At 41.2% G+C, this 26,995-nt stretch overlaps 1 protein-coding gene across 1 annotated transcript in view; it reads right to left on the reverse strand.

Annotated features, from left to right (window-relative positions):
- BMS1 (BMS1 ribosome biogenesis factor) overlaps positions 1-26,995 on the reverse strand; it is a gene marked incomplete in the record, with an annotated part of 1,196,647 nt that overhangs the window by 31,401 nt on the left and 1,138,251 nt on the right. The window contains 1 exon segment of the mRNA XM_044056283.1: positions 16,100-16,261. Coding sequence (XP_043912218.1) covers positions 16,100-16,261 — 162 coding nt within the window.

Consider the following 26,995-nt stretch of genomic DNA (forward strand, 5'->3'; position numbering starts at 1 on the left):
ACAATCCCACATAAAATAATCCACTGTATGGGCAATGGTATCCCCAAAGGAGAGCTTCTCCGGTAGGAATCTGGACTTGTGGAGTCCTCCCTCTTCTGAACAGTAGTACAAGGGCGAAGGGATCTGGAAAGAGCAATCCAAATATTCTTCCCAAGTCAAGGTCCTCATCCAAGCAATCCAATTCCCTAGACCTCTTGAGTGAAGATGACAACCAGAAGTAGCAGGAACAGAAACCCCTTTAGGAGACTTCAAGGCCATCAAAGCATTAAATAAACCCTGAGTAAGATCCTACTAAACACAATGGGAAATCTTAACAGGAGAAATATACTCAGTTTCTTTTTCTGTGGGAAGTCCACTCAAAACACCCTCTGAGGGTCAGACCCCTGGCGTGACTAAGTAATGGTAGTAGGAATCTCCTAAAGTACCTTGGTAATGGCTTTGCATGAAAAAACAACTTTGTAGGTTAAAATCTCCAATAAATTATTTGAGCACTTTTGTCTCTCCTGTTCGATTCTCGGCTGGAGTGCGGGGAGTGCCTTCTGTGTGGAGTCTGCATGTCCTCCCCGCGGTTGGGTGGGTGTTCGAAAGACATGTGTAAATGGGCGTGCCTTCGTTGAAGGTTGACGTCGAGCTGGCACCTTGGCGTTCTTCAAAAAATCTACTGCCAATCATTAGCGGACCGGAGTTCCGCTGTGGCGACCCCTAACTGGGAAAAGCCAAAGAGAACATTGAGCGCTTTTGTCTCATAAAAGAGACTTCATCAGAATAACTATTATTGGTTCATTGGTTTAATTTATAATGAAACAACAAACTGCTATTGGTTCTTAAAATGTACATAATTTTCTGCTAGCTCTATTCCAAAATTAGCCAACTGGAATAAAATTCCCCTCAATAAATTAACTTGGTGGACATAACCATCTGTCTCAACATTCACATAAAATGTAAAAAATGTATAAAAGTATATAATTAATCACGTTCCTTGTTCTAAACAAAATTTCATGATTTAACATTTAACATCATTGTATTAATACATACTACTTGTACATGACTACTAAAAATATGATTTTATCATAAAGTGGAACAGCCCAAAATCACTCAAAATACCAGCTTAGCTGCTTGCATTTTTAAGAATGGACCCAAGGACAGTTGACCACTGAAACCCAGAGAAATCTCTGCATTTTAGCATAGTTGCCAAAGGAGCTCACGATATTCAAGCAGCGTTTCCCATTGACTACCCCAAGGGCTATGGTCGACTTGCTCCAGGACCCAAAAATACTATATTTACAACTCTGCAAGTGCCTAAATAATGCATTAGAATCTGACCTTGGTTACTACTGATGTCAGGATTTGTTTTCTGTCATCCAACACTCTCTAGAACTACAATGGTGTACAAATATTTTGAGCGTGATCTTTTTAATGAATCATGAGTTTAAAATTAGTGATGTAAAGTTTGGAATTAGTGCTGGATAAAAAACTTTACATATCTTGAAGGGGAGTACTACAAGCAAATAAGTGTAGCAGTTATGGGCAATACCGATGCTCCTCTCTTTGCTAATGCAGTATTACTTCAATGGGAGAAAAACTTAGTGTTCCTCTTATTATAGGCTTACTGTCTTGTACCTGTGTTTTTTGGATGACATTTTTATAATATGGAAAGGAACAAAGGAGGAATTGTACGAGTTTATTGGATATATTAACACCACCACAGACTCTCAAATTCACATGTAACATTGGAGGTGACGTTACACTGACTAAAGACCTGGACAATAGTAGTAAGTACACTACCCATCCAGGTATCGAACTACACAGTATTAAACAGTAGTAAAATACAATTAGCATAACAAAAATCTTCCTCAATTAAATACATCCCTAACTTAATTCTGAAGCAGGCTGAGCAAAGCTAAAAAAGGTACATACACTACAAACTGCAGCAAGAATGACTAAAATGGTGCAGGGACATCAGCATGTTTCCTTCATAAAATTTTGTCATATGCCTGTCCTGGACAGGGAAGGATGCTGAGCTCTGGAAGCCTGGCAGACGGGCCTTCAGTACCTGAAGTCCTACAAGTAAGGACTACTGCAACAGTGATCTATGCAAAGAACATACAATAGTACACAGTGTCACCCTCAGTAACTAGTGCTAATTTTCCTTACAGCCCAGGAAGTTCAGAGTTTTTTTTCAATTCCAAATGAGGAAGGAAGGGTCTCAAAGAGCTCCCCTTATTTCTTTAGAAAAGCCTACTAGTACCACAAAAGGTGAGCACTAACTGTCAGTGCTGAAGATGGATACCAATCTGACATTCTTGCTTTACAGACTGATGCATTTAGAAACCAAAGCTGGTGGAAAAACTACTGCAAGACATAAGCAATGGCAGTCACTACAGACATAGGATAAGGAGTACTGTTTGACCACCCAGACAGCCATAACAGGGAACATACAGAGAGTCTTCATGAGAATTTCAAGGCCAAATTTAGCAGGCAGAACAAGTGGTACAACCCATGGCTGGGGCTCTGTCAGATCTAGAGTTTCATCTGTCTTCTTGCACCAGTTGTTCGCCTACACATTGCTCAACCCAAGTGAGTGTCCCTTCAGAAAATGTTTCACAATGGACAAAGTCTATGGAGGGGAGGATATACCACAATCACAGGATGAGGACAACAGGGGACGGGGTTCGGTGAACGATTCTCTAACATCTTTTTTTGGGGCATCAAAGTGTTACGGTCGGTACATTAGTCACCATAGCTCCTACATTAACAAGCCCCCTCACTCATCTAGACTAGTCTAGAACCTAGAGCAGAATGAGATTTGCAACTGGGCCACATCTAACAGGTTTACTTGCGCTCTGAAGCCTTGGCACAAGCCTCCTAGTTCAGACACGGCAAGGAAGCTCTCTTACACCTCCAAATTTGCATGTGATGCTTTCCCAGCACAGGCAGGACAGCAACTCTCCTCAGTTAATCCCCTTGTAAAAAGCTCCAGATGAAGCCACTGCACTAGTAGAATAGGCCTTTACTGGACAGAATAATGGCTTGTAATGTAAAGAGTAGCAAAAGGAAATGGATTTTGAAATCCAGCTGGCAATAGTTTATTTTGAAACTGGGTTTCATAACTTGAGTCTTGGAAGCAGCCAATTGGTCAAATTTAACAATATCCTTGGACTTAAGGTAGAAATCTGAGCTGTCTATTCACATCCAAGGAATGTAGAATTCTGTCTCTCTTACTTTGTTTATTAGGGAAAAAAGTAGGACGATTAATGGTCTGATTGAAGGACAGTTCATTTACTACTTTAGACATGGAGGTATTGGCAGTTATGGACACCTTGTCCTTATGAAAAATAAGGAGGGGACAAAGGGATTGCCGTATGAGCCTGTAGTTCAGAGACTCATCTGGCAGAGGTAAAGCTACCAGAAGAATAGTTTTCCAGGTGCAAAATTTTAGACAGGCAGATGCTGCTGGTATATAAAAGGAGGGGCAGCGTGTTTTTCTAGCACAACACTGAAACCCCATGCAGGGGGGGTGGGTAGATGCTTAGGACATTTCAAGTGGAGAACACCTTTTAAGAACAGTTTTACCTCAAGTCTGGTTAGCAGTGGTGAATCCAGATATAGGCATGCAAATATGGCTGAAAAGATTATCTTAAATGATGAGAATGTTAGGCCACATAGCAAGAGCTCACACAAATATGAGAGGACCATTGAGGTATTAGCCTGTGCTGGGTCTTGATATTTAGGCAGACAGCATATAGTAAATCTTTTCTATTTTACTGTGCAAGATTTTCTGTTAGGTTTCCTTGCCTCCTTAAGAACCTTAAACACTTTCTCAGAAAAGTGGTGTCTAAAAGAAGTCAGAATCCTGTCATCCATAATGTCAGGCTGAGGGAAGACAGGTTGGGATGAAGTAGTTATCTCGTCTGTTGCGTTAGCAAGACAACTGTGGTGGGAAACTTCTGGTGATGGCCTTTGGCTACGTGGAAGCAACGAGGAAACCAGTGCGGCCTTGGCCAATAAGCAGTCACCAGTAGAATCTTTGGGTATTCCCTCTGGATCATCAGTAAGACCTTGGGAAGAACAAAATGTGGAGGGAAGACATAAGAACATCCTTCTCCAAGGGAAAGACATTGCGTCCATTGTCTGAGCTTGAGGACAGCAAGTCCTGGTGCAAAACAGCAGAAGCTGTTTGTTGGGGGCAAAAAGATCTATCCAAGGCACTTCCCATTTGTTAACTATGTCTAAGAAGATCTCCCTATTTATCAACCATTCATGGGGCACTTCCCCTTGATCTGTTTAGAAAGTCTGTCAGGATATTTTCATGTGAGGGAATGTAAACTGCTTGGAGGAAGAGGTTTGTATTGTGTCCTTCCTGAACAGAGGTAGGATGAATTGCATCATCACCATCTCAAACTTGGCTTGTTTTGACAAACAAATTTAATCTGCTTAGGTCTAAAATGAGCCGGAGGTCCTTGTTTTTCATGGGCACCAAAAAGAACCCTGAATAGACTCTGGATCCCCTGTGGTCTGGTGGGACCTCATGGATGCCTTGTTTTATTAACAATTTATGAATTTCTCCTCCTACTTCCCATCATAGTTGGGTTGGTATGTCCAGAAGGTATTTTGCTGATGATTCGGGCAAAACTGAAAAGGAGTCACGTAGCCTCTGGTAATGTCTTTCAATATCAAGGAATTTGTGGTGATGGCTTCCCTAGCTTAGCTTGAGGGTGGAAAGCCAAGCACCCCCGCAACTGCCTCCAGAGTGCAGCAGCAGGGCAAACCTTCAGGAGCACTAAAAGCATTTGTCAGAGAAGGGTCCTCCAAAACTCTGATTTTTACAGACTGTTTGTGTTCTGCCTGAGGGTGCTCTATCACCAGAAGCATCTTAAGCAAAAGGCTGGGACATTCGAAAAAGAGCCACTTACCCTTTGACTGTGGGGAAAAGGTCCCTAGAGGGTTGGAGAAGCAAGCCCCCATGGCAGACAAATCTTGCCATTCTACTCATTCCTGGTCAGCGTATCCTTAACATCCTTAACTTCAGGTCAAAACAACGTGGAAATGTTGAATATGGCATTCAAAAAAGGATGCCTTAAAGCTCTCCACAAAGACAGAGAGGCTCATCGAGGCATGGAAGCAAATTACAATGCTGGTGCCTGCCTCCACGGCTGTAATATCTGCTCTGCTGGACAGCAAACACATGGATACTATTGAAATTGACAGCATGGTTGCCAAATGAAGGTCCATAGAGTTATGTGGCTTGGCTGTCACCTAGAATACTGCAGACTTGAAAACCTCATTAACCAAGTGTTGCTAAAGTCAGGTCAGAACTGCCATGTACTACAGAGATGGATTTGCTTCTCAAATCTGTCCAATGCTCTTGAATTTCTATTAGGAGGATGAACAGATGCATTATCCTCAAAGTTCCTTTATGGTGGCTGTGGCTACTGCAATGGCATCGACCTCAGGCTCCCTTGCTCCAATGTGCCCTATATCTTTGGGTGGAACTAACATCTTTTTTTTTTTTAGGACTAGGTTCCACCATATCCAGTTCTTTTTATGACCTCCTAGACACTAAACTGAAGAGCCCGTATGGAGGGATTACCACCACGGTTGAGAATGGGCTGGCATCAAAAGCCTCCAGAAAGGCTGACATCTCAGGAACCGCCTTCGGTGATCCAGCCTCTTCTCTCTCAGTTCCAGTAGATTGCCAAAACAGGCACAGCCATGGGGAAGATTTTGGGGAACATTCCTCTTCATCGAGGTTCGCATCCTCAGTTAATGATTCAAGAGGGGAATCTGTGCATCTTCTCTTACACTAGTGCTTCCTGTGCTCCTCTGTGAGAAGTCTCGCTGGAGGTGACACGGAAGCCCTATGGGAGCCCTTGTGGTTGCTCAAGGTCTCATGGTGCAGGCTGCACCTGAACAAGATGAAGCAAGACACAGGTACAAGGTAGACTGGGGGAATCAGACTGCATCCGATATTGGGAGTGATTTCCCCAACCCCTAAATAAGATTGGTCTCCTCTCCATCACCTCAAATGCTAATGCAGAAGGTAGGCAACTATGAAAGCACCTCTTCTGATTTGAGGAGCAAGGGAAGCACCCCTGCTAGCTGCCAATATGGCCAGATCAGAAGCTGACACTGGAGCTAAGCTATCTAAGGCTGAGGCTCTAAGGGGCAGGGATGGCTCCAAAAGCCTCAAAGTTGACCCCAACCATGTACCATGGCTCTAACCTCTCAGACCCAGGATGCAGATTGCTCCCAAATGGACAGAGTCAAATGCATCCAGGTCAAAGACTGAGATGAAGGTATCCGCACTGTCAATGCCAACAACAGAATTATGCAGTATGTGGTCATATCCAAAACCACCAAATCTGAAGGGAGGATTGGTGAAGGAGAAACCAGTAGAGGGGTGGACAAGACAGCTTTCTCCATCCTCACAGTGGAGGGGAAAAGAATGATCCCCAAGTCAATGGGCTGGCAAGAAGACCTGCATCATCTTATTCGAATCAACTTCCATAATGTTTTGAAAGGACCATGTAGACCTTAAAGGCTCCAAAGGTGGTTTTGTGAGCCAGTGAAAGGGGCTATTTAATTCCTGAGGTCTAATCAAAGGAGACTGGAGTAAAGGATATGAAGGCTCTGGAGAATACACAGGACTTGGGGTGACAGCCAGGGTTGAAGAAAGGTCCCAGACTGGATATGCAGCTACAAAAGGACTAGGCACATCCAAAGATTTGAGACAGATATGGCTCCAATTTCTGTGCTGAATGAGCTGGGGATTGGGAGGGAAGTGGTACCAATGCCAGATCCAAAGTATGAGCAGAGGAAACGGAAGGCCTGGTGGTAGTCTGTACTGGCTCATCTTAAGTGGATAACTTTCCTTATTCTTTTTTTTCTTCCATTTTTCTGTCATTATCCTTATCACTCTTATCCTTCACCGAAGGTTTCTTGGGTGGAGAAGAGAAGGGGAAGATGCTGATATGGTAGAAGTGGAGAGCTTGCCTGTCAGCCAAGGCCCTCAATCCAAAGGCCTCAGTCCTGCAAGATGAGGCACCCACATACAACACATACAGCAGTCATGTGAATCCTGTCAGGACAGCTTGTGACCGTAATCAATACATTTTCTAAATCCTGAAGTTTTCTCCATCCTATAATTGCTGGACACTATGTACAACAAACTACTAAGGTACGAAAAAGCCCTTACACTCTAACACCATGCACGCACACACAGACACACACGAGAGAAACAAGCAAAAACATTAAGGAGGAGGAAAAACCTCAAATTATGCTTCTCAACAAAGGAAGGGACAGGAGCAAGAAGTATGGTGCACCCCCCAAAATGCTCTGAAACACTGGAAAAACTATTTACCTGAGCAGAGCTCCAGAGACCACATCCATAAAACAAGCATGGTAATTGTGATCTGAGGAGGTTAGGTGATGCAAGACATTTTGGGAGGGCAATTCAAGCTTTTGATAACGCAAGCTAAACAAACTACTATGAGCCATACAGACTAAATTGAGATTAATTATACAAAAAACAGTTCAGCTAATGATTCACATATTAAACAAATAACTAATGCAGTCACTTTGTTATTAGCTTGTGAGAAAACTCAGAACTTGAGGAATAAATTTTCCCAACATCATGAGCGGACAGATGATCCGCTGTGGCGACCCCTAACTGGGAAAAGCCGAAAGTAGAAGAAGAATAAGTTTGCAATACTAAAATTCCTAAGCATTGGAATTTCTCTCCTCCTTGAGATTATGGAAATGAATTCTTTCTCTGCCAAAAATATAAAGGGAATAACCATTTATTATGCATACATTTTAATTTGTCTCTCTAATCTAGAAAGTAGCCACAGATGTACCAGACTGAAGCCCCCCCTCCAATTATATGTCAACTCTGAGATCACACAAACTTAGAGAAAGTACAGTTTTGTACCTACCATAAATGTAGATGTTCGAGTGCTACTACAGCTGCAGTCATAACAGATGGGTTCTCCTGCCGTCAGGTGGGTCCTCGGTCGGCCGAATTCCAAAGTCTAGGTCTGGCGTTGGTTGTCGTCGCTTCTTCCCTGACGTCAGTGCGACAAGGGTATAAAGGAACCAGCCGACGCCATTTTCTTCAGTTTTTCTTGCCCCAGATGTCAGGTGCCCCCAGAAGGAAGGCAATACATAAATTTGTGTAATAATGCAATGCAATATAATCAAAATACAGTAGTTGCAAGCAAATACACCATAAATGAATACCCCAATCAGGTTGTATGAGGATGTGTTAGCCTATAGGCCTGTCCCAAGAGGGGAAGGAGCGCGGGGAAACCTGGACTGCAGCTGTATTAGCACTCGAACATCTACATTTATGGTAGGTACAAAACTGTACTATGTTCATCGTGCATACAACTGCAGTCATAACAGATGGGTAGAATCCCAAAGCTAAGAAAGGGGTGGTAGGCACTAGGTGGAACTAGGAGGAGCCAAAATGCCCTGCAAGACTGCAGTGGCAAAGCCCGCTCTAGATTTGGAGTATAATGGTAGGTTGTAGTGCTTGGAGAAGGTATGCATAGAACTCCAAGTGGCTGCTTCCAAAATATCCTTGGTAGGAACTCCTCTGAGGAAGGCTGCAGAGGTGGCTGTGGCCCTGGTGGAATGAGTTATAATGCCTGTAGGTACAGTTTTGCTATGAAAGGAATAGCAAAAGCATATGCAGTGGGCTATCCATTTTGAGATTGTTTGGAAATTGGCTTTCCTTGAGCTCCTACCGCATAGGCCACAAAGAGCTGTTCTGATTTTCTGAAAGGCTTTGTTCTGTCCAAATAATAACGCAGTTGTCTGTGGATGTCCAAGGAATGTAGTAATCTCTCCCCTTTGTTTTGAGGATTAGGATAAAAGGTAGGTAAATGTATGGCCTGATTTAAAGCTACCCTGGATACCACTTTAGGCATAAAGGACGGGTTGGTTCGTAAGGAAACTCTGCCCTGATGGAAGATGATAAAAGGTTGGACAGCCATGAGACCCTGTAGTTCTGAAACTCTACGAGCTGAGGTGATAGCCAGAAGGAAAGCTGTTTTCCAGGACAAATATTGCAAATCTGATGAGGCAGCTGGCTCAAAGGGAGGCAAGGTCAGTTTTTCCAGAATTAAATTAAGATCCCAAGCAGGTATTGGTTGTTTCCTTGGAGGCCTTAAATTCTTAGCCCCTCTGAGGAACTGTCTTAATAGAGGGTGAGAGAATAAAGGTGGATCAGTGTTGTATTCTGCAGAAATGGCTGAGGCATGGATTTTGATGGAGGAGAAAGAAAGTCCACTGCTTAGCAGTTCAGCCAAATATTGTAGTATTTGAGGTAAATTCAGTTTTCCAGGATCCTGGCCCTTTTTCTCATTCCAGACACAAAAACGTTTCCATTTTGCGGAGTAAGCTTTTCTAGTTGATGGCCTTCTGGCCTCCAAAACGACATTCTGCACCTCCTTGGAGAGTAGGGCCTGTTGTGATGCTAAGGAATCTTCCATGCGGCTAGATTGAGTGTTTTTAGCTGGCTGTGAAGAGTTTTGAAGCTGTGCTGAGTCAGAAGAGGCATTAGAGGCAGGGTCCATGGTGGCGAATGCGTCAGGCTCCTCAGGAGTGGGTACCAGTGTTGCCTTGGCCAGTCCAGAGCAATGAGAATCATCTTTGGTCTGTCTGCTCTGGTTTTCAATAGAACTTTGGGCAGCAGAGGAAGAGGTGGGAAGGCATAAACTGTCATTGATGTCCAACTGAAAGAGAGTGTGTCCACTCTCCAGGCCTTTGGATGGAAGATCCTTGAGCAGAATTTTGTCAATTGATGATTTTTGTGGGAGGCAAAGAGATCTATGTCTGGCCTTCCCCATTCTTGGATTATTTCTGTAAAAACTTTTCGATGCAATTGCCATTCGTGTGAATCTGTCATATTCCTGCTTAGGTTGTCTGCCAGTGTGTTTTCCTTGCCTGGCAAGTACTGTGCTTGTAGTTCCATTTGTAAGTCCATGGCCATGTTCCAAAGTGACCTGGCGAGTCTGCATAGGGGGTAAGAATGTGTTCCTCCCTGTTTGTTTATGTACCACATAACTGTGGTGTTGTCCGTTCTTATCAATAGTTGACCTGGTTGTAGAAGGTCCTTGAAAGCTATAATAGCATTTATTACTGCTAGCATTTCTTTTTGATTGATGTGAAGGTGCTTTTCTTTTTGGGACCATTTGCCCTGAATGCACCGATCTGTCATGTGCGCCCAAGTAGTCTGAGGAGTCTGTTGTGATGACTTGATTTGCTTGAGGCTTGCTGAATGGAAGACCTGTGTTTGTTTGACATGCTTGAGCCCACCACAGAAATTCGTTTTGCAGACATGGAATTAGTGGTATTATTGTTTCCAAACTGTGGCTGTGTTGAGACCATATGTTTTTCAGGTACCATTGTAGTTTCCTCATATGTAGCTTTGCACATGGGATTAGTAAGATGCAAGATGCCATGAATCCCAGAGCCTGCAGGATTTTCCTTGCAGTCAGCCTGGTGCAATTTGCTAGTGTTCAGAAGTATTGAATTAGTTGCCCCTGCTTCTCTGGCATGAGGTAGGCCATCTGGGTGTTTGTGTCCAAATTGGCACCCAGGAAAATTATCTTCCGAGAGGGTATTAGCCTTGATTTCTTTTTGTTGACTGTGTATCCCCAGAGAGGTCAACAACATTATTACATAAGCCAGATGTTTCAGAAGAATGTGCTTGCTGTCCGCTTGGATCAGGCAGTCGTCCCAATAGGGGTATATTTGTATCCCTTGAAGTCTGCAGTAGGCAATTACTGATGCCAGGCATTTCGTGAATACTCTGGGCGCAGTAGATAAGCCAAAGGGCAATGCAGAGAATTGATAATGGGTTGAACCTGCAAGAAACCTGAGGTACCTTCTGCAATTTTGTCTGATTGGGACATGCAGGTATGCCTCCTTGAGGTCCAATGTTACCAGCCAAGACTCCTTGCCCAGCATGGGAAGAAGTTGCTGTAGAGTGAGCGTCTTGAATTTTGTGCAGTAGAAATGTGTTTAGAATGGATAGGTCCAAAATAGGTCTCCAATCTTTTCCCTTCCTTGGCACCAGAAATAGCCTGGAATAAAACCTTGACCTTGTTAGTGTAGGTACCTCTTGAATAGCTTTCATGTTTATGAGATCTGTAATTTGCCTTTGTGCCTCTGCCCTTTGATTGTGTGGCAGGTTTGGCATGCCTCTCATTTTGGAAGGGTGTGAAAATGGAATTTGTAGCCTCTGTTTATAATGTCCAGGATCCATTTGTCCTTTGTGACAATATGCCAATTTTTGAAAATAATGCCAGCTTTCCTCCTAAGGGGCTGCCATTTGAGACTTATTTGGCATGCAAAGGGAAAGGTCATTGGGTTTGCTTTCTGAAAGATTGCGAGTTATCCTCACCACCTCTTTGAATAGGAGCTTGCCATTGTCTGCCTCTAAACGATCCTTGGGATTGTCCTCTGCCCCTCGGCCTGTATCTGCCTCTTTGGGGTCTGTCCATGGCAGGAAAAGACCAGTTTTTGAAGGCCAATTTCTACTAAAAGCGTGGGGTTGTACCTGTAGAAATTCTTTCACAGTTTGCATTGAGGTCAAAACAACGTGGAAATGTTGAATATGGCATTCAAAAAGGATGCCTTAAAGCTCTCCACAAAGATAAAGAGGCTCATCGAGGCATGGAAGCAAATTACAATGCTGGTGCCTCCACGGCTGTAACATCTGCTCTGCTGGACAGCAAACACATGGATACTATTGAAATTGACAGCATGGTTGCCAAATGAAGGTCCATAGAGTTATGTGGCTTGGCTGTCACCTAGAATACTGCAGACTTGAAAACCTCATTAACCAAGTGTCGCTAAAGTCAGGTCAGAACTGCCATGTACTACAGAGATAGATTTGCTTCTCAAATCTGTCCAATGCTCTTGAATTTCTATTAGGAGGATGAACAGATGCATTATCCTCAAAGTTCCTTTATGGTGGCTGCGGCTACTGCAATGGCATCAACCTCAGGCTCCCTTGCTCCAATGTGCCCTATATCTTTGGGTGGAACTAACATCTTTTTTTTTTTTTTAGGACTAGGTTCCACCATATCCAGTTCCTTTTATGACCTCCTAGACACTAAACTGAAGAGCCTGTATGGAGGGGTTACCACCACGGTTGAGAATGGGCAGGCATCAAAAGCCTCCAGAAAGGCTGACATCTCAGGAACCGCCTTCGGTGATCCAGCCTCTTCTCTCTCAGTTCCAGTAGATTGCCAAAACAGGCACAGCCATGGGGAAAATTTTGGGGAACATTCCTCTTCATCGAGGGTCGCATCCTCAGTTAATGATTCAAGAGGGGAATCTGTGCATCTTCTCTTACACTAGTGCTTCCTGTGCTCCTCTGTGAGAAGTCTCGCTGGAGGTGACACGGAAGCCCTATGGGAGCCCTTGTGGTTGCTCAAGGTCTCATGGTGCAGGCTGCACCTGAACAAGATGATGCAAGACACAGGTACAAGGTAGACTGGGGGAATCAGACTGCATCCGATATTGGGAGTGATTTCCCCAACCCCTGAATAAGATTGGTCTCCTCTCCATCACCTCAAATGCTAATGCAGAAGGTAGGCAACTATGAAAGCACCTCTTCTGATTTGAGGAGCAAGGGAAGCACCCATGCTAGCTGCCAATATGCCCAGATCAGAAGCTGACACTGGAGCTAAGCTATCTAAGGCTGAGGCTCTAAGGGGCAGGGATGGCTCCAAAAGCCTCAAAGTTGACCCCAACCATGTGCCATGGCTCTAACCTCTCAGACCCAGGATGCAGATTGCTCCCAAATGGACAGAGTCAAATGCATCCAGGTCAAAGACTGAGATGAAGGTATCCGCACTGTCAATGCCGACAACAGAATTATGCAGTATGTGGTCATATCCAAAACCACCAAATCTGAAGGGAGGATTGGTGAAGGAGAAACCAGTAGAGGGGTGGACAAGACAGCTTTCTCCACCCTCACAGTGGGGGGGAAAAGAATGATCCCCAAGTCAATGGGCTGGCAAGAAGACCTGCATCATCTTATTCAAATCAACTTCCATAATGTTTTGAAAGGACCATGTAGACCTTAAAGGCTCCAAAGGTGGTTTTGTGAGCCAGTGAAAGGGGCTATTTAATTCCTGAGGTCTAATCAAAGGAGACTGGAGTCATGGATATGAAGGCTCTGGAGAATACACAGGACTTGGGGTGACAGCCAGGGTTGAAGAAAGGTCCCAGACTGGATATGCAGCTACAAAAGGACTAGGCACATCCAAAGATTTGAGACAGATATGGCTCCAATTTCTGTGCTGAATGAGCTGGGGAATGGGAGGGAAGTGGTACCAATGCCAGATCCAAAGTATGAGCAGAGGAAACAGAAGGCCTGGTGGTAGTCTGTACTGGCTCATCTTAAGCGGATAACTTTCCTTTATTCTTTTTTTTCTTTCATTTTTTTTGTCATTATTCTTATCACTCTTATCCTTCACCAAAGGTTTCTTGGGTGGAGAAGAGAAGGAGAAGATGCTGATATGGTAGAAGTGGAGAGCTTGCCTGTCAGCCAAGGCCCTCAATCCAAAGGCCTCACAGTCCTGCAAGATGAGGCACCCACATACAACACACACAGCAGTCATGTGAATCCTGTCAGGACAGCTTGTGACCGTAATCAATACATTTTCTAAATCCTGAAGTTTTCTCCATCCTAAAATTGCTGGACACTATGTACAACAAACTACTAAGGTACGAAAAAGCCCTTACACTCTAACACCATGCGTGCGCACACAGACACACACAAGCGAAACCAGCAAAAACATTAAGGAGGAGGAAAAACCTCAAATTATGCTTCTCAACAAAGGAAGGGACAGGAGCAAGAAGTATGGTGCACCCCCCCAAAATGCTCTGAAACACTGGAAAAACTATTTACCTGATCAGAGCTCCAGAGACCACATCCATAAAACAAGCATGGTAATTGTGATCTGAGGAGGTTAGGTGATGCAAGACATTTTGGGAGGGCAATTCAAGCTTTTGATAACACAAGCTAAACAAACTACTATGAGCCATACAGACTAAATTGAGATTAATTATACAAAAAACAGTTCAGCTAATGATTCACATATTAAACAAATAACTAATGCAGTCACTTTATTAGCTTGTGAGAAAACTCAGAACTTGAGGAATACATTTTCCCAACATCATGAGCGGACAGATGATCCGCTGTGGCGACCCCTAACTGGGAAAAGCCGAAAGTAGAAGAAGAAGAATAACAGTTTGCAATACTAAAATTCCTAAGCATTGGAATTTCTCTCCTCCTTAAGATTATGGAAATGAATTCTTTCTCTGCCAAAAATATAAAGGGAATAACCATTTATGCAGCATACATTTTAATTTGGCTCTCTAATCTAGAAAGTAGCCACAGATGTACCAGACTGATGCCCCCCTCCATTTATATGTCAACTCTGAGATCACACAAACTCAGAGAACAGAAAATGAGTAAAACACAAAACTTGCTTTTTATTTTCTGAGTCTAGCTGCCATGACAGTACAATGTCTAGCTTTTATGTTTGATGTTATGAGTGTCAATCACCTAAACGGCGACAAATGGTAGGGGCTCCTCCCTGTGGCAATGACAGACGTTCTCTGAGTATTACCATTTTTGAAGACATCTGTGTAGTACAGACCCAATGTTTGATAACAATCAAAACGTCTGTTAACCGAACTGCACTTGCATCGAAAATGTCATTCATTGATCTGTTCATAATGAGATCACGGTACAGTGAATATCGGAAAATTTGCCCTTTCCTCACTGTAGTGCGATCTCAGAGTTGGTATACATAATTAGTGGTTGGGAGAGCAGCCCCCCACAAGAGCGAATTTGATCAACAGCGTTTTCGATGCAAGTGCCGTTTGGTTAACAGACTTTTCAATTATGTAATATAGACCCCAAATATCACTGAGGTAAAAGCAGGGTTCAGAGTACACTAATTGCAGTAAGCTGCTAATAAGTCTTCTGTTATCCCAAAGTGAAGCAACCTGTACTTGTTATATACAGTGAACCTCACAGAGTTGAGATGTGTACTTTTGTTTTGAGTATACTGCAGCATTCTTGTTTGAGATAAATGCATAAACATGCTGTATAACAGAAGATCACTAAATTAAGTTTAACATTCAAAGGTGCAGTGATGTATGACTTTTGCCTTTAGCAATGAAACTTGAAACTTCAAAGCTAAAAGATGGTAAAATACCATCCCTGCTTTTTTGAGTCCCCATATTCCTTTTTATTACCACTGTTGGATTTCAGTATTTATCTGAACAATGAATTCATTTTTTGTGTCCCTGTACTACTTATTACATGTCCTAATAAACTTGTCCTCATATCAATTTTTATTTGCACAGTTGGTTCACAATGGTATTTATTGGCTTTAAAACTCGAAAATCACTGCAACACTTAACTGTTTTTGCAGAGGGGTTGTGCCTCTATATTCCTGCTACTTGCATATTACTAAATTCTAGCCAGTTGTACACTTCAGACCAGGTAATTCTCTAAACCACTGCAATCTCTGAATTTGGTATATAATGAATGCAGTTGCACTTTACTGCTGACAGTTTTGATGAACTTAAGTGCTGTGATTTGCAGTTTTGCACTTCTTTGAAGAACCTCCCATTAGTCCTACTCATGATATAAACATTACAAATTACATCCCACCTACACACCATCTACAGGGAGCTAAAAAAAAAGCTATACAACTTCAATTAGTGCAGTCATACCCAGGATGTGCAAGGATATGCATTCTACAATACCCAGTACAGAAAACACAACAGACAGACACAGGCAGTGCGAAAGTATTCTCTACATCACTCATCCTTTTTATTTACTTATATAATCCCTCAAGAAATATCTGGAAAAATCTCTTAATGCTGTCAAATTTTAAAAATGAACTGAAGTTCCCTCGGAGTCTTCATATAAGAGGACATACACAGAGATAATAATCTTAATAAAGTACTGTGGGTGGAGGAAACTACCAAACAAAAATCAGACTTAGAAACATGACAAAGAAATGCATCAGAATGCAAAATGTGAAAAGAAAACGCTTACCTTCTTTTCATGAGGATCTTTTATGACGGCAGGTCGCTTCCTGTCTCGCGGTGCTTCTCCTTTCTTCTCCATGTTCTTGGGCTTGCTTTTGAACGGAAGGGATTTCTGTAGATATCTTGGTATATGAAGTGGATTGAAGTGCCGCTTCTGCCTTTTAATTGGCTGCAGACATAATAAAGAATTTTCAAAAATTACATGATGTTCACTTACCTACTATACAAAACAACAAATAAATGCCTCAAGACAGAAATCCATCAAGTCTACCCGCCACTTCTACTACTCAGTCTTAGATGTCAGTGCCTTAGGGGAGTTTATATCTGTGCTATAATTTAGTAACTCTAATTTTGAGGAAGACCATTTCCATGAAAATGCAAAAAAATTAAACGATTATCTGTAATGTCCTGAGTGTGTGTGTGGGGGGGTTACCATCCACAATCTTCATGAAGGTGGTTGTATCCTCAGTAACCCTTTTACTTAATATAGAATACAATATAATCCTATGTCCTGTGTGAAATAGGGAGTAAGCCTTTTACCCTTCCAATGCAGGTGGGCGTTGTCCCTAGTATCCTTTATTTAATATGTAATACAATATAAATCTATGGGCAAGGAGTGATACACCCAGTCTATACTACCTACACCAAATCACATGATTTGGAGTACATTATAAACTTTCACAGAAAGAACTCCGTGCAGAATTGGAAGTCACTGAAGTCATAGTTAATGGAGTTTCTTCTCCACTTTCACCACCCCCAACTCCTCTTGTTCTGCTCTATAGACACGTACAATCAGATTCCTTTTTGAACTACAGATTATTCCTGGCACAAAAACTTCAACTCAAACTGCCTCCCATTTCCACTAGCTTTCAGATTTATTGTCAATGAGTAACCAGGCAGAATCACTACAACAAAAATGCCCTTCCCATTAGCAAGCTAGGAACAATAGGATAAACTGTCTGAATGGGTTACATTTTTAACAAAATGTTAATTACTATACTTACTGCCTTCCTTAAGAAAACTCATTCATGACCTTATTAAATACAAAAGATGCATTCTCACAGCTTCAGTTTATCTATGACAGGACCATCCTTGAAGGACTCTGGTTGGCTTCATACTTTACACTAATCAGGCTTACGCAAACTGTTTGGATGACACCACAATCAAGAAACTGTGTTATTTTCACACTATAGCATTTAACTGGGTTGTTGGGCTAGCCCAAAGACTCTCTTCCAGCTACAACCTGGGCCAAAATGGCACAGTTATAAGCCACATGTAAACAGTGAATATATAAACCCTGGGATTCACTAACACCCACCGTATGTGTACACTAAGTGTACACTGTTCTGAGTGAACAGACAGCACAAGCATTAACTCGCACCTTCTCAATTTTAGTTTTCTTACTGATTTTCTTGCAGCTTTAAATACTGAGGGGGGTTCATAAAGGTTATCACAAAACATAGACTATATGTACACTTAGTATAATCTGAGTGACTAGAAAGCACAAACATGTGGCAGAGATTTTCTTGAAGACAGATCATGTACAATTAGTATAGGTATTGTTGAATTTGGCCCAAAGTCACTAAAGCTGCTTCAACAGTCACACCAGTACAAAAGCTATACTCAGTCAAAGTTACAGCAAATATGATTTCCAAGACGGCTGCATACTGATCAACAACTTAAGTTCAGCTTGTCCAGCAGGGTGGATAAGGGTCAGCAACTCTGCAAGTTTTAGTAAATTCAGCTACTAGGTAGTTAAGTATACTGACTGGATGCTAGCAAAGAAGAAACTTACAGAGCCTGAAAGAAAGGTGAAGACAAAATACTGACTTGAAAGAATTATGCAGCTGTTCAAGCTCCAGCATTGGTGCAAGACATGGTTTCAAATAACGTAGAGGACAGAAATCAAACATGCTGAGGAGCTGATTAAAATAAACACTGAAGGAGTATCAACTCAAATAACAAAAGATTAGAAAAATATTTTAACAACTATTCAGGTAAAATGATAAAACTTCAAAAATTAGAGGTCAAAAAAGAAAGAGTATGAGACTGCTCAAGAACAGCTGTTTCAGAAATGGCTGCGTTAGAGGACACAGCACACTGGGAACATCTTGAGATTTTCTGCTGTGCCAGAGAAATCGGAGGGAACAGGCTGTATTAATTTTATGATAGCCTAAATAAGTAACTGGACTGGTACTCCACAGCAGAACTTGCTAAATGAAAAGGCACATTGTGTGTATTCTCCAAACATGGTCATGAGAAATCAGCCAAGATCTGTATTAGTAAAAATGCAATCATACCAGTAAAGAGAGTTTACTTTTGTTGACTTTGTTAAACTTTTGAGGGACTAAAAAGCATATACCCCACTTCATGTCATTAATATCTGAAAGGACACGCATTTGAAAGGGGAAGGGAAAACAAGAACTAAGTAAAAATTTTTTGTTCTTGACAATATTTGTAGAAAACATTTAATGATATAAACTGCATGTCATACAGTACAATGTTTAAAGTTATTGTTGTGTGTGATACAGATAGAAAAGAAAATGCCTTTTTTCTTCTTCTTTAGTTTTAAGAAATGTAGGCATTACAAGGCAAAAACAGAAGAAAGGCTGGGTAAAAGCAAACATATCTTGTAATACTGGGTTGTTGAGGTGGGGGATGAGGTGTAAAAGGGTACATAATATAACATATGTAGAGCTGACATGTCTTTTCTTCCTTTTGCATAGGTGAATGCCTGGAGTAAATGCCCTTGGCTTTACCTAATATGATTTTTTTGTGCAATCAAGTAAATAAGAGAACAATGAATATAATGAAAAGTTTCTCTTCAGCAAATAAATGTTCAGTGTGAGTTGGCAATTCTGCATATGAAGGCAGTTTTAAATTTTGTTGTTATGCTTCCATGGAGTCAATGTAACTATAGGGCAGGTAATAAGCCAGAACACTTTTTAACGGCTAAAAGTTAATGTTTTCTGAAAGCATTTTAGCGGCTTTTTACACCTGGTAGGGGAATAAAGATAAGAACAAGAACATACAGTAATTAGTGTAAGCAGGAGCACAGGTTGTACTATGCGTCACAACATGGACAACCTTAATTTTAGGTTAGTTAATGGCTGCGGGGGCAGCTGTCAATTTGGGACAACTATTCCTATCAGAAGGCATAAACTTCATTATTTCAAGACAGACACTGTTTGTGCGTCTGTTTTAAGTTAATAGGGTGACGCATGTGTGTTTCTTTAGGGTTTTCATTAAAACAAAAAGTCTTGTAAAATGTGACATATGTCGAAATGGAGATGACAGGAAACAGCTGTATAAAGGCTCAACCTACCAAACATTAGTGGGTGCACATAACACAAAAGCTGAAAAGAAACATTTTAAAAAACAGTCATATACAACAGATGGGAATAACTTCTTACCATAATGATTGCACTGTCCATACAGACAAAAAGGCAAGAATACTAAATTACTTTAATAAATGTACAATCACAATAGTAATGTTGCAGGAGACGCATTTGAGAAGGGAGTATGTGAATTTGATAAAGAAAGGATTGCAAAATGGATATTCAGCAGAATATTAGGGGCAAAGAAAAGGGGGTACTAACTGCTAGAGGAGATCCAATAGTGACAGAAAAAAAAACAAACTATAATGACGGTAGATGTGTGGTAGTAAGAGGCTACTGGCAAGGGAAGAGGATTACACTGGCATGTATTTATATTTCTCCTAAAACTATTAAAAAATCATGAAAAATAATTGGCTTTCAGCCAGGAATATTACTCAAAGGTGAGGACTGGAACTTGATTTGCAACAGTGAGGATGTATCTGGGAGAGTTAGAAGGGAAAAAACAAATAATGAAGGTACATTTCTTAAGAAGTTTATAAAAAAATATTTGGTATGGAAGACATGAATTCAGTAGTAGGAACTTGGAGAGAATTTAAAAATTTTCCCCAAGGTATGATAACGGGGCTAGACTAGACAAATTATATTTCACAAGAACATGTGCATTTAATTGAAAGTGTCAACACACCTCCGATAACTATTTCAGATCACACACTAACAAGATAAAAATGCAAGGCAGTGAAGTACAAATGAGACACTGGTGCTTCCCCCGTCTAGCCCTTAAACATAGGAATTTAAGGAATGGGTAGTTGAAATTTTTGGTGAGTTATTAGTGAAGAGAGAAATTTCTACAGAAAGTATAGCTGGTGAGTGGGATAAAATGGAAGTGGAGTTTAAAACAGAGAAAAAATAAAAGAAAAAAAGATTAGGTTAAGAAGTAACAATAATTATTTAGAGGGGCTGACAAAGGTCCAAGTATTGTAGAATAAGGGGAATCTTGCAGAAAAGGAGGTGCAACTATCTGGATAATATGCATGAGTTTAGAAAGACTGCTGTTAAACAAATGCTTTTTGATAACGGGCACAAAAACATTAAGCACAATGACTTGTGTAACAGAAAGTAGTAAGGGTCGTTGCCAAATGTAGGGAGCCTATAACAAGGAAAACAAGAGATCCTGTACAGTTATTAGAGATATTTCAGAAATGTTATGAAAATTCATACAAAGCACAGAAAAGGGGAAATCAAGAAAAAACACAAATTGAAATACTTATTGAAGACTTAAATATGCCAAGGTTAGAGGAAAGTGAGGCTCAACAATTAACAGTTAAGATGGGTGGAGATTACATAAAAATGGTGACATAATCAAACTACATGAAAGTCTCCAGGAACAGATAGCATTCCTTTCGAAATCTGGAAGCTAGGAGGGAAGAAAGTGATAAAGATCTGGAAGGTTTTGTTCAAACAGTATTTTAAAAAGAAGGGAAGCAACAACATCCTGGAAGAAAGCAGAGGTGGCTGTCTAATACCTAAAGACAGTAAAGATCCATCAGACCCAGCTTCATATACAGTGGATATAAAACATGTACACACCCCTGTTAAAATGTCAGGTTTTTGTGGTAAAAAAAAAATTAGACCACAATAATCATTTCAAAACTTCTCCCAACTTTAATGTGACCTATAACCTGTACAATTCAATTGAAAAACAAAAAATATAAGCAATAAAAGCATACAATAAGCTGGTTGCATAAGTAGACCCTTAAACTAATACTTTGTTGATGCACCTTTTGATTTAGCTACAGCATTCAGTCTTCTTGGGTAGGAGTTTGGGTAGGAGTCTATCAGCATGGCACATCTTTCCTTGGGCAATATTTGCCCATTCTTCCTTGCAAAAGCACTCCAAATCTGTCAGATTGCGAGGGCATCTCTTGTGCACAGCCCTCTTCAAGTCACACCACAAAATTTCTATTAGAGTTAGGTTTGGGATCTGGCTGGATCATTCCAAAACTTTAATTTTCTTCTGGTGAAGCCATTCTTTTGTCGATTTGAATGTATCCTTGGGGTCACTGTCGTATTGAAAGTTGAAATTCCTCTTCATCTTCAGCTTTCTAGTAGACTCCAGAAGGTTTTGGTCCAAAAGTGACTGGTATTTGGAAGTGTTCATAATTCCCTCCACCTTGACTAAAGCCCCAGTTCCAGCTGAAGTAAAGCAACCTCAAAGCATGATACTGCCACCAGCATGCTACACTGTGGGGAATGGTGTTCTTTTGGTGATGCAAAATGTTGTTTTTGAGCGAAACATACCTTTTGGAATTGTGGCCAACAAGTTCAACTGTGGTCTCACTTTTTCCCACATGCTTTTGGGAGACATGATGTATTGTTTTGCAAATTTTAGCCAGACCTGGATGTTTTCTGTGTGAGAAAAGGCTTCCGTCTTGCAAACCTACACCATACTACAGACATATGGAGAATACAGGAGGTTGTTGTCACATGTAGTACACAACCAGTATCTCCTTCAGTGTTGCTGTAGGTCTCTTGGCAACCTTCCTGGCCAGTTTTCATCTCGTCTTTTCAGCAATTTTGGAGGGACATCCAGTTCTTTGCACTATCACTGTTGTCTCACATTTTCTCCACTTTTTGATGACTGTCTTCACTGTGTTCCATGGCATATCCAATATTGTGGAAATGTTTTGGTACCCTTCTCCTGACTGACAGCTTTCAACAATGAGATCCCTTTGATGCTTTGTAAGCTCTCTGCGAACCATGGCTTTTGCTGTAGCAGGCAACTGAGTAAATGTCAGGAAAATCCTACTAGGACAGCTGAACTTTATTTGGGGTTAATCAGAGCCTCTTTAATTGATGACCAAATGCTGTAATTAAATCAAAAAGTGCTTCAACAAAGTATTAGTTTAAGGGTGTGCACACTTATGCAACCAGCTTACCATATGTTTTTTTTTATAATTTTTTCCACTAACAGATTTGTTTGTTTTTCAATTGAATTGTACAGGTTATAGGTCACATAAAAGGTGGGAAAACTTTTGAAATTATTTATTGTGGTCTCATTATTTTACATCACAACAACCTGTCATTTTAACAGGGGTGTGTACACTTTTTAAATCCACTGTAGGCCCATTTCAATTTTAAACCAAGATTGTAAAGTGTTTATGTCTATAATAGCTAAATGAATGGCAACGATGTTCCCAGAATTGACAGTTATGGATTCTTTGTTGTTTAGTGGAGGGAAGGCAAACATTTGACAATGTTAACAGAACAATTATGATCTAGAGGGAAGCAGAGTGTAAGAAAATACCACTGTTGTTGGTGGGTCTTAATTTACAGAAAGCATTCAACAGCATAAGCTAGGTTTTTATGAGTATGGCAATTGTAGCAATTGCATTCCCTGATACAATAAGGTTAATTTGGAGGTTATACAAGGGATCGGAAGAAAAAAAGGAAAGTGGGAGGGGTCCTCTCTGATAAGTTGTGCCTGAACAAAGAAGCCAGACAGGTATGTCCTCTTTCCCTCTTTGTGTTATATTTAGAGCCACTGGCACATAAAATAGGAGACTTAGAAAGTCAAGGATATAATTAATTAGTAATCAAGAAAAGTTGGCTTTATTTGCAGATGGTGGACAGCGCAGTGGTGCAGCGGTAGGGTTGTCACCTCACAGCAAGAGGTTCTCCTGTTTGATTCTCGGCTGGGGTGCCTTCTGTGCAGAGTCTGCATGTCCTCCCTGCATTTGTGTGGGTTTCCTCCAGGTGATACGGTTTCCTCCCATGGTACAAAGACATGCATCTGGAGCGTTTCTCCACAGGCCTCCGCTGAAAATTGGCTTCGTTCCAAATCGGATTTTCCTAGTAAACAAATGTTACATAAATAAATAAATAAAATATTACTTTGTACCTGGCAAAACCAGAAACAGGACATCTTAGGGCTGTGGAACATTCTGAGGCAGTTTCAAGTATTTTGAGGATACAAGATTAATGAAAATAAAACAAAAGCTATACCTATAGCAAAAATAAAAGTATTTAGGAATATGGATTAAAAAGGACTCTGTTATAGCAGCAAAGGATATGTGGGAAGAGACTAAACAAAAGATAAGAGAAAAATTGAGAAACTGAAAGCTCCTGTTTATGGATATGGATAACAAGATACAGCAGAGAAAATGTTTTTAGTCCCTTTATTTTTATACACAGGTCAGGCAAGAGGAGAAGTTGTGAACAGTAATTAATAAAGTCGAAGGGACGAGGGCAAGGGTCAAGTGGGATAAGTTGATATTTCTAATAGAACAAGGTGGATCAGGAGTACCCTATTCGAAGGGATATTTTTAGATCTACACAGTTAAGGCTTATACACTAACATATACATGAAACTATAATTCAAAGTGGAAATGTATGATGATGAACCAGGAGGAAATTCAAGAAATAAGGAGTGTGTGGGATTCTGGATGCAGATCCTTCAGGAGAACAGTAGCAGCCATGCATAATATTAAATTCATAAAGTAGCAAAAAGTATGCTAAGAACTAAGCCGACAAGAATGGAGAAAGGAGATTCTGCCAATACGGCTGACTGCAATTAGGGATACAGAGAACAGGCAAGAGGAGGCTGGAATTTACTGGAGAAAACTGGTAAAGGACTCAAGGTATTGGCAGCAAATAACTAGAGAGGGAAAGGTAAAAAAAAATGGGAAGAAGCCAAGAAGACATTTGAACTGTAGGCTAGATATTGCCTTCCCTATCAGGGGGTGATATCAAAGTACAGGCAAAGAGAAAAGGATAAGAAAATACTAAGTGAAAGACCTGCATACTGCACGGCTACCAAATATGTACCAAAGTCTAGAAAATTTTGGATTTTTACTTGAAGTGTTTACATGGGCATGTTTATACCCCAAGCAGTCTACAAATAATGTTTCCCTCCGGTAGATGGCAAATGTTGGAAGTTTGATGGGTAACAAAGAGGCAAACTGGGAACATATGCTTGTAATGAAGTTTAAAGATTCCCTACAGAGTACTCTATCAGAAATATTAGGTGAGCAAATGGGTGTAACTAAGAGAATTATTTTTTGAGCTTGGAAACAAGATCTGAATTGCCTAGACATAGCACGGCCTTGTTAAGTTTAATTCTGGTGGCTGCCAAAAAAAGCAATCACTAGAACATGGTAATCAAAGTTTAAACCAACTGTATTTCAATTAGTGAATACTGTAACAGAGATAAAAGAACTGGAAGTAGGATCTTTAGAAATGGGCAAGAACAAATTACATAGAAAAAAAAATGGAAACTGTGGGAACAATACATACCGAATAATGTTTTGTAGGAGAAGAGAGGTTTAAGGAAGGCAGGAATTTAGCAATTTATGCAACGTTGGACTGAAGGTAATTGTGCAGAAGTAGAGCTGTGTAAAATCTTGCCATAACAGCAGATGTCCTTCTCTTCACTGTTGCAGTATTCTTTACGTAAGGATCTCCTGCCATGGGCAAACTGAAGTGCAGCCAGTATAACAAAGCCTTTTGGTTGTTGAGGGTATCCTGTACACATGCATGCTCCCCTTGCACAGCACAGAGCATAAAGGTGACATCCGGATGTACCATCCTCAGAACTGAAAAGCAGCACATCCAGAAGGAAAAAAGGACCAGGGAGAGGGGGGAGGGAGCAAATACTGCAACAGTGAAGAGATGGACATTTACTGCTATGGTAAGATTTTACACAACTGTACTATGTCCTTCCATATTACTGTTACAATATTCTTTACAATAGGAAGAGTGCAAAAGTTCAGGAAGAAGATTGGGAGGAGGAAGGGCCATGCACAGCCCTATAGGCACACATGGAGAATGACCCTGGCAAAGCCAGCTCTGGCCCTAGAAATCACATCCAACTTACAGTGCTTAGTAAAGGTATGCAGAGAAGGCCAGGTTACTGCCTCAAGAATAGAATTAGTATACAAACCCTTGATGAAAAGCACAAGAAGCCGCCACAGCCCAAAACATTTGAGTCTTATCCAAATGAAATCAGAGTTGTCTATGCAAATCCAAGGTGTGCAAAACCTTCTTACTAGCAGTCTATGGAGTAGGGAAAAAGTGGCCAAATGAATAGACTCAACTCATTAACCACCTTGGGCATAAAAGAAGGATTAGTACGAAGGGACACCCCATCCTTATGGAAAACTAAAAAAGGGGGGACAGCCATAAGGGACTGCAGCTCAGACACCCGTCTGGCAGAAGTAAGGGCCAAAAAGAACAGTCTTCCAAGAGCAATGCTGTAAGGAAGCTAAAGCAGCAGGGTCAAGAGAAGCCTGAGTCAATTTTTCTAAAACAAAATTAATGTCCCAGGAAAGAGGGACAGGCTTCCTGGGAGGCCTAATGTGAAGAACGCTTTTAGGAAACTGTTTGGCCTCAAATCTACAGGCTAAAAGGGGATTCAAAGGCAGACAAGCAGAGACAGCTGAAAGGTGGACCTTAACAAAAGAACAGGCCAACCCAGCATTGAGCAATTCACACAAATAAGACAAAAAAAGAAGTTATGTACTCACCATAACGTTCCATCTGAGTAGGTAAACTTCATTTGTCAACAACCTTTGGGTTTCGGATCCGAGCCGGCAGCATACCAAGCAAAAAGATCCGAGCTCCAAGCTCCTCCCCCCTACCCATACTACACTGCAACTTCCTTCCAATTCTCAGATCGAGTTTGACACTCCACATGTGACACCAACAAACTAACCTGAGACTCCTAAACCAAGGACAAACCTCCAGCTCGTGAACTCCGAACATAGAGCTCAGTAAAAATAACGCCAAGCTAAGGAGGAAGGAGGGAGGGGTGGTTGCTGACAAATGAAGTTTACCTACTCAAATGGAATGTTATGGTGAGTACATAACTTCTTTATCTGAAGTAGCTAACTTCATTTGATCAGCAACCTGTGGGACAGAGTCCCCAGCTACCCGAAATCTTGGGAGGCCCTTAAAGAAGGATATTCCAGAGCACTGCAGAGCCACAGGAAGCCCTTCCTCTAGACACCAAATCCAGTTTATAATGATGCATAAAGGTGTGAGAAGATGCCCAGGTAGGCGCTGAGCAAATGTCATCCAGGGAAACTCTAGACCAGAATGCTGCAGACATCGCCACAGAACGTGTAGAATGGGCATGAACTCCTGCTGGTTCTGGTAAACCAAGCTCTCGGTATGCTAGTAGGATACAAAGGGAAATCCATCCAGCAAGAGTCACCTTTGAAACTGGTTTCCCTAAAAAGGGCTTAGCAAAAGAAACAAAAAGTTGATCAGATTTACGAAAGGCCGCCATCCTGTGCAAGTAAAAATATAACTGCCTGTGAACATCCAGCAAATGAAGCTTGTATTCCCCTTTGTTCTGAAAATTAGGGAAAAAGACAGGCAAATTAATAGATTGATTAATGTTGGTCTCAGAAGCAACTTTAGGAAGAAAGGATGGATTAGTCCTGAGAGACACCCTGTCCTTATGAAACACAATATATGGGGGTTTCATACAAAGAGCTTGAAGCTCCGACACTCTCCTTGCTGAGGTTATAGCTACCAGAAAAGCAGTCTTCCATGACAAAAATTTT

This window comes from Protopterus annectens, chromosome 14.part0, assembly GCF_019279795.1.
Source record: "Protopterus annectens isolate FY-2018-M chromosome 14.part0, PAN1.0, whole genome shotgun sequence".
Classification (NCBI taxonomy): Eukaryota; Metazoa; Chordata; order Ceratodontiformes; family Protopteridae; genus Protopterus; species Protopterus annectens.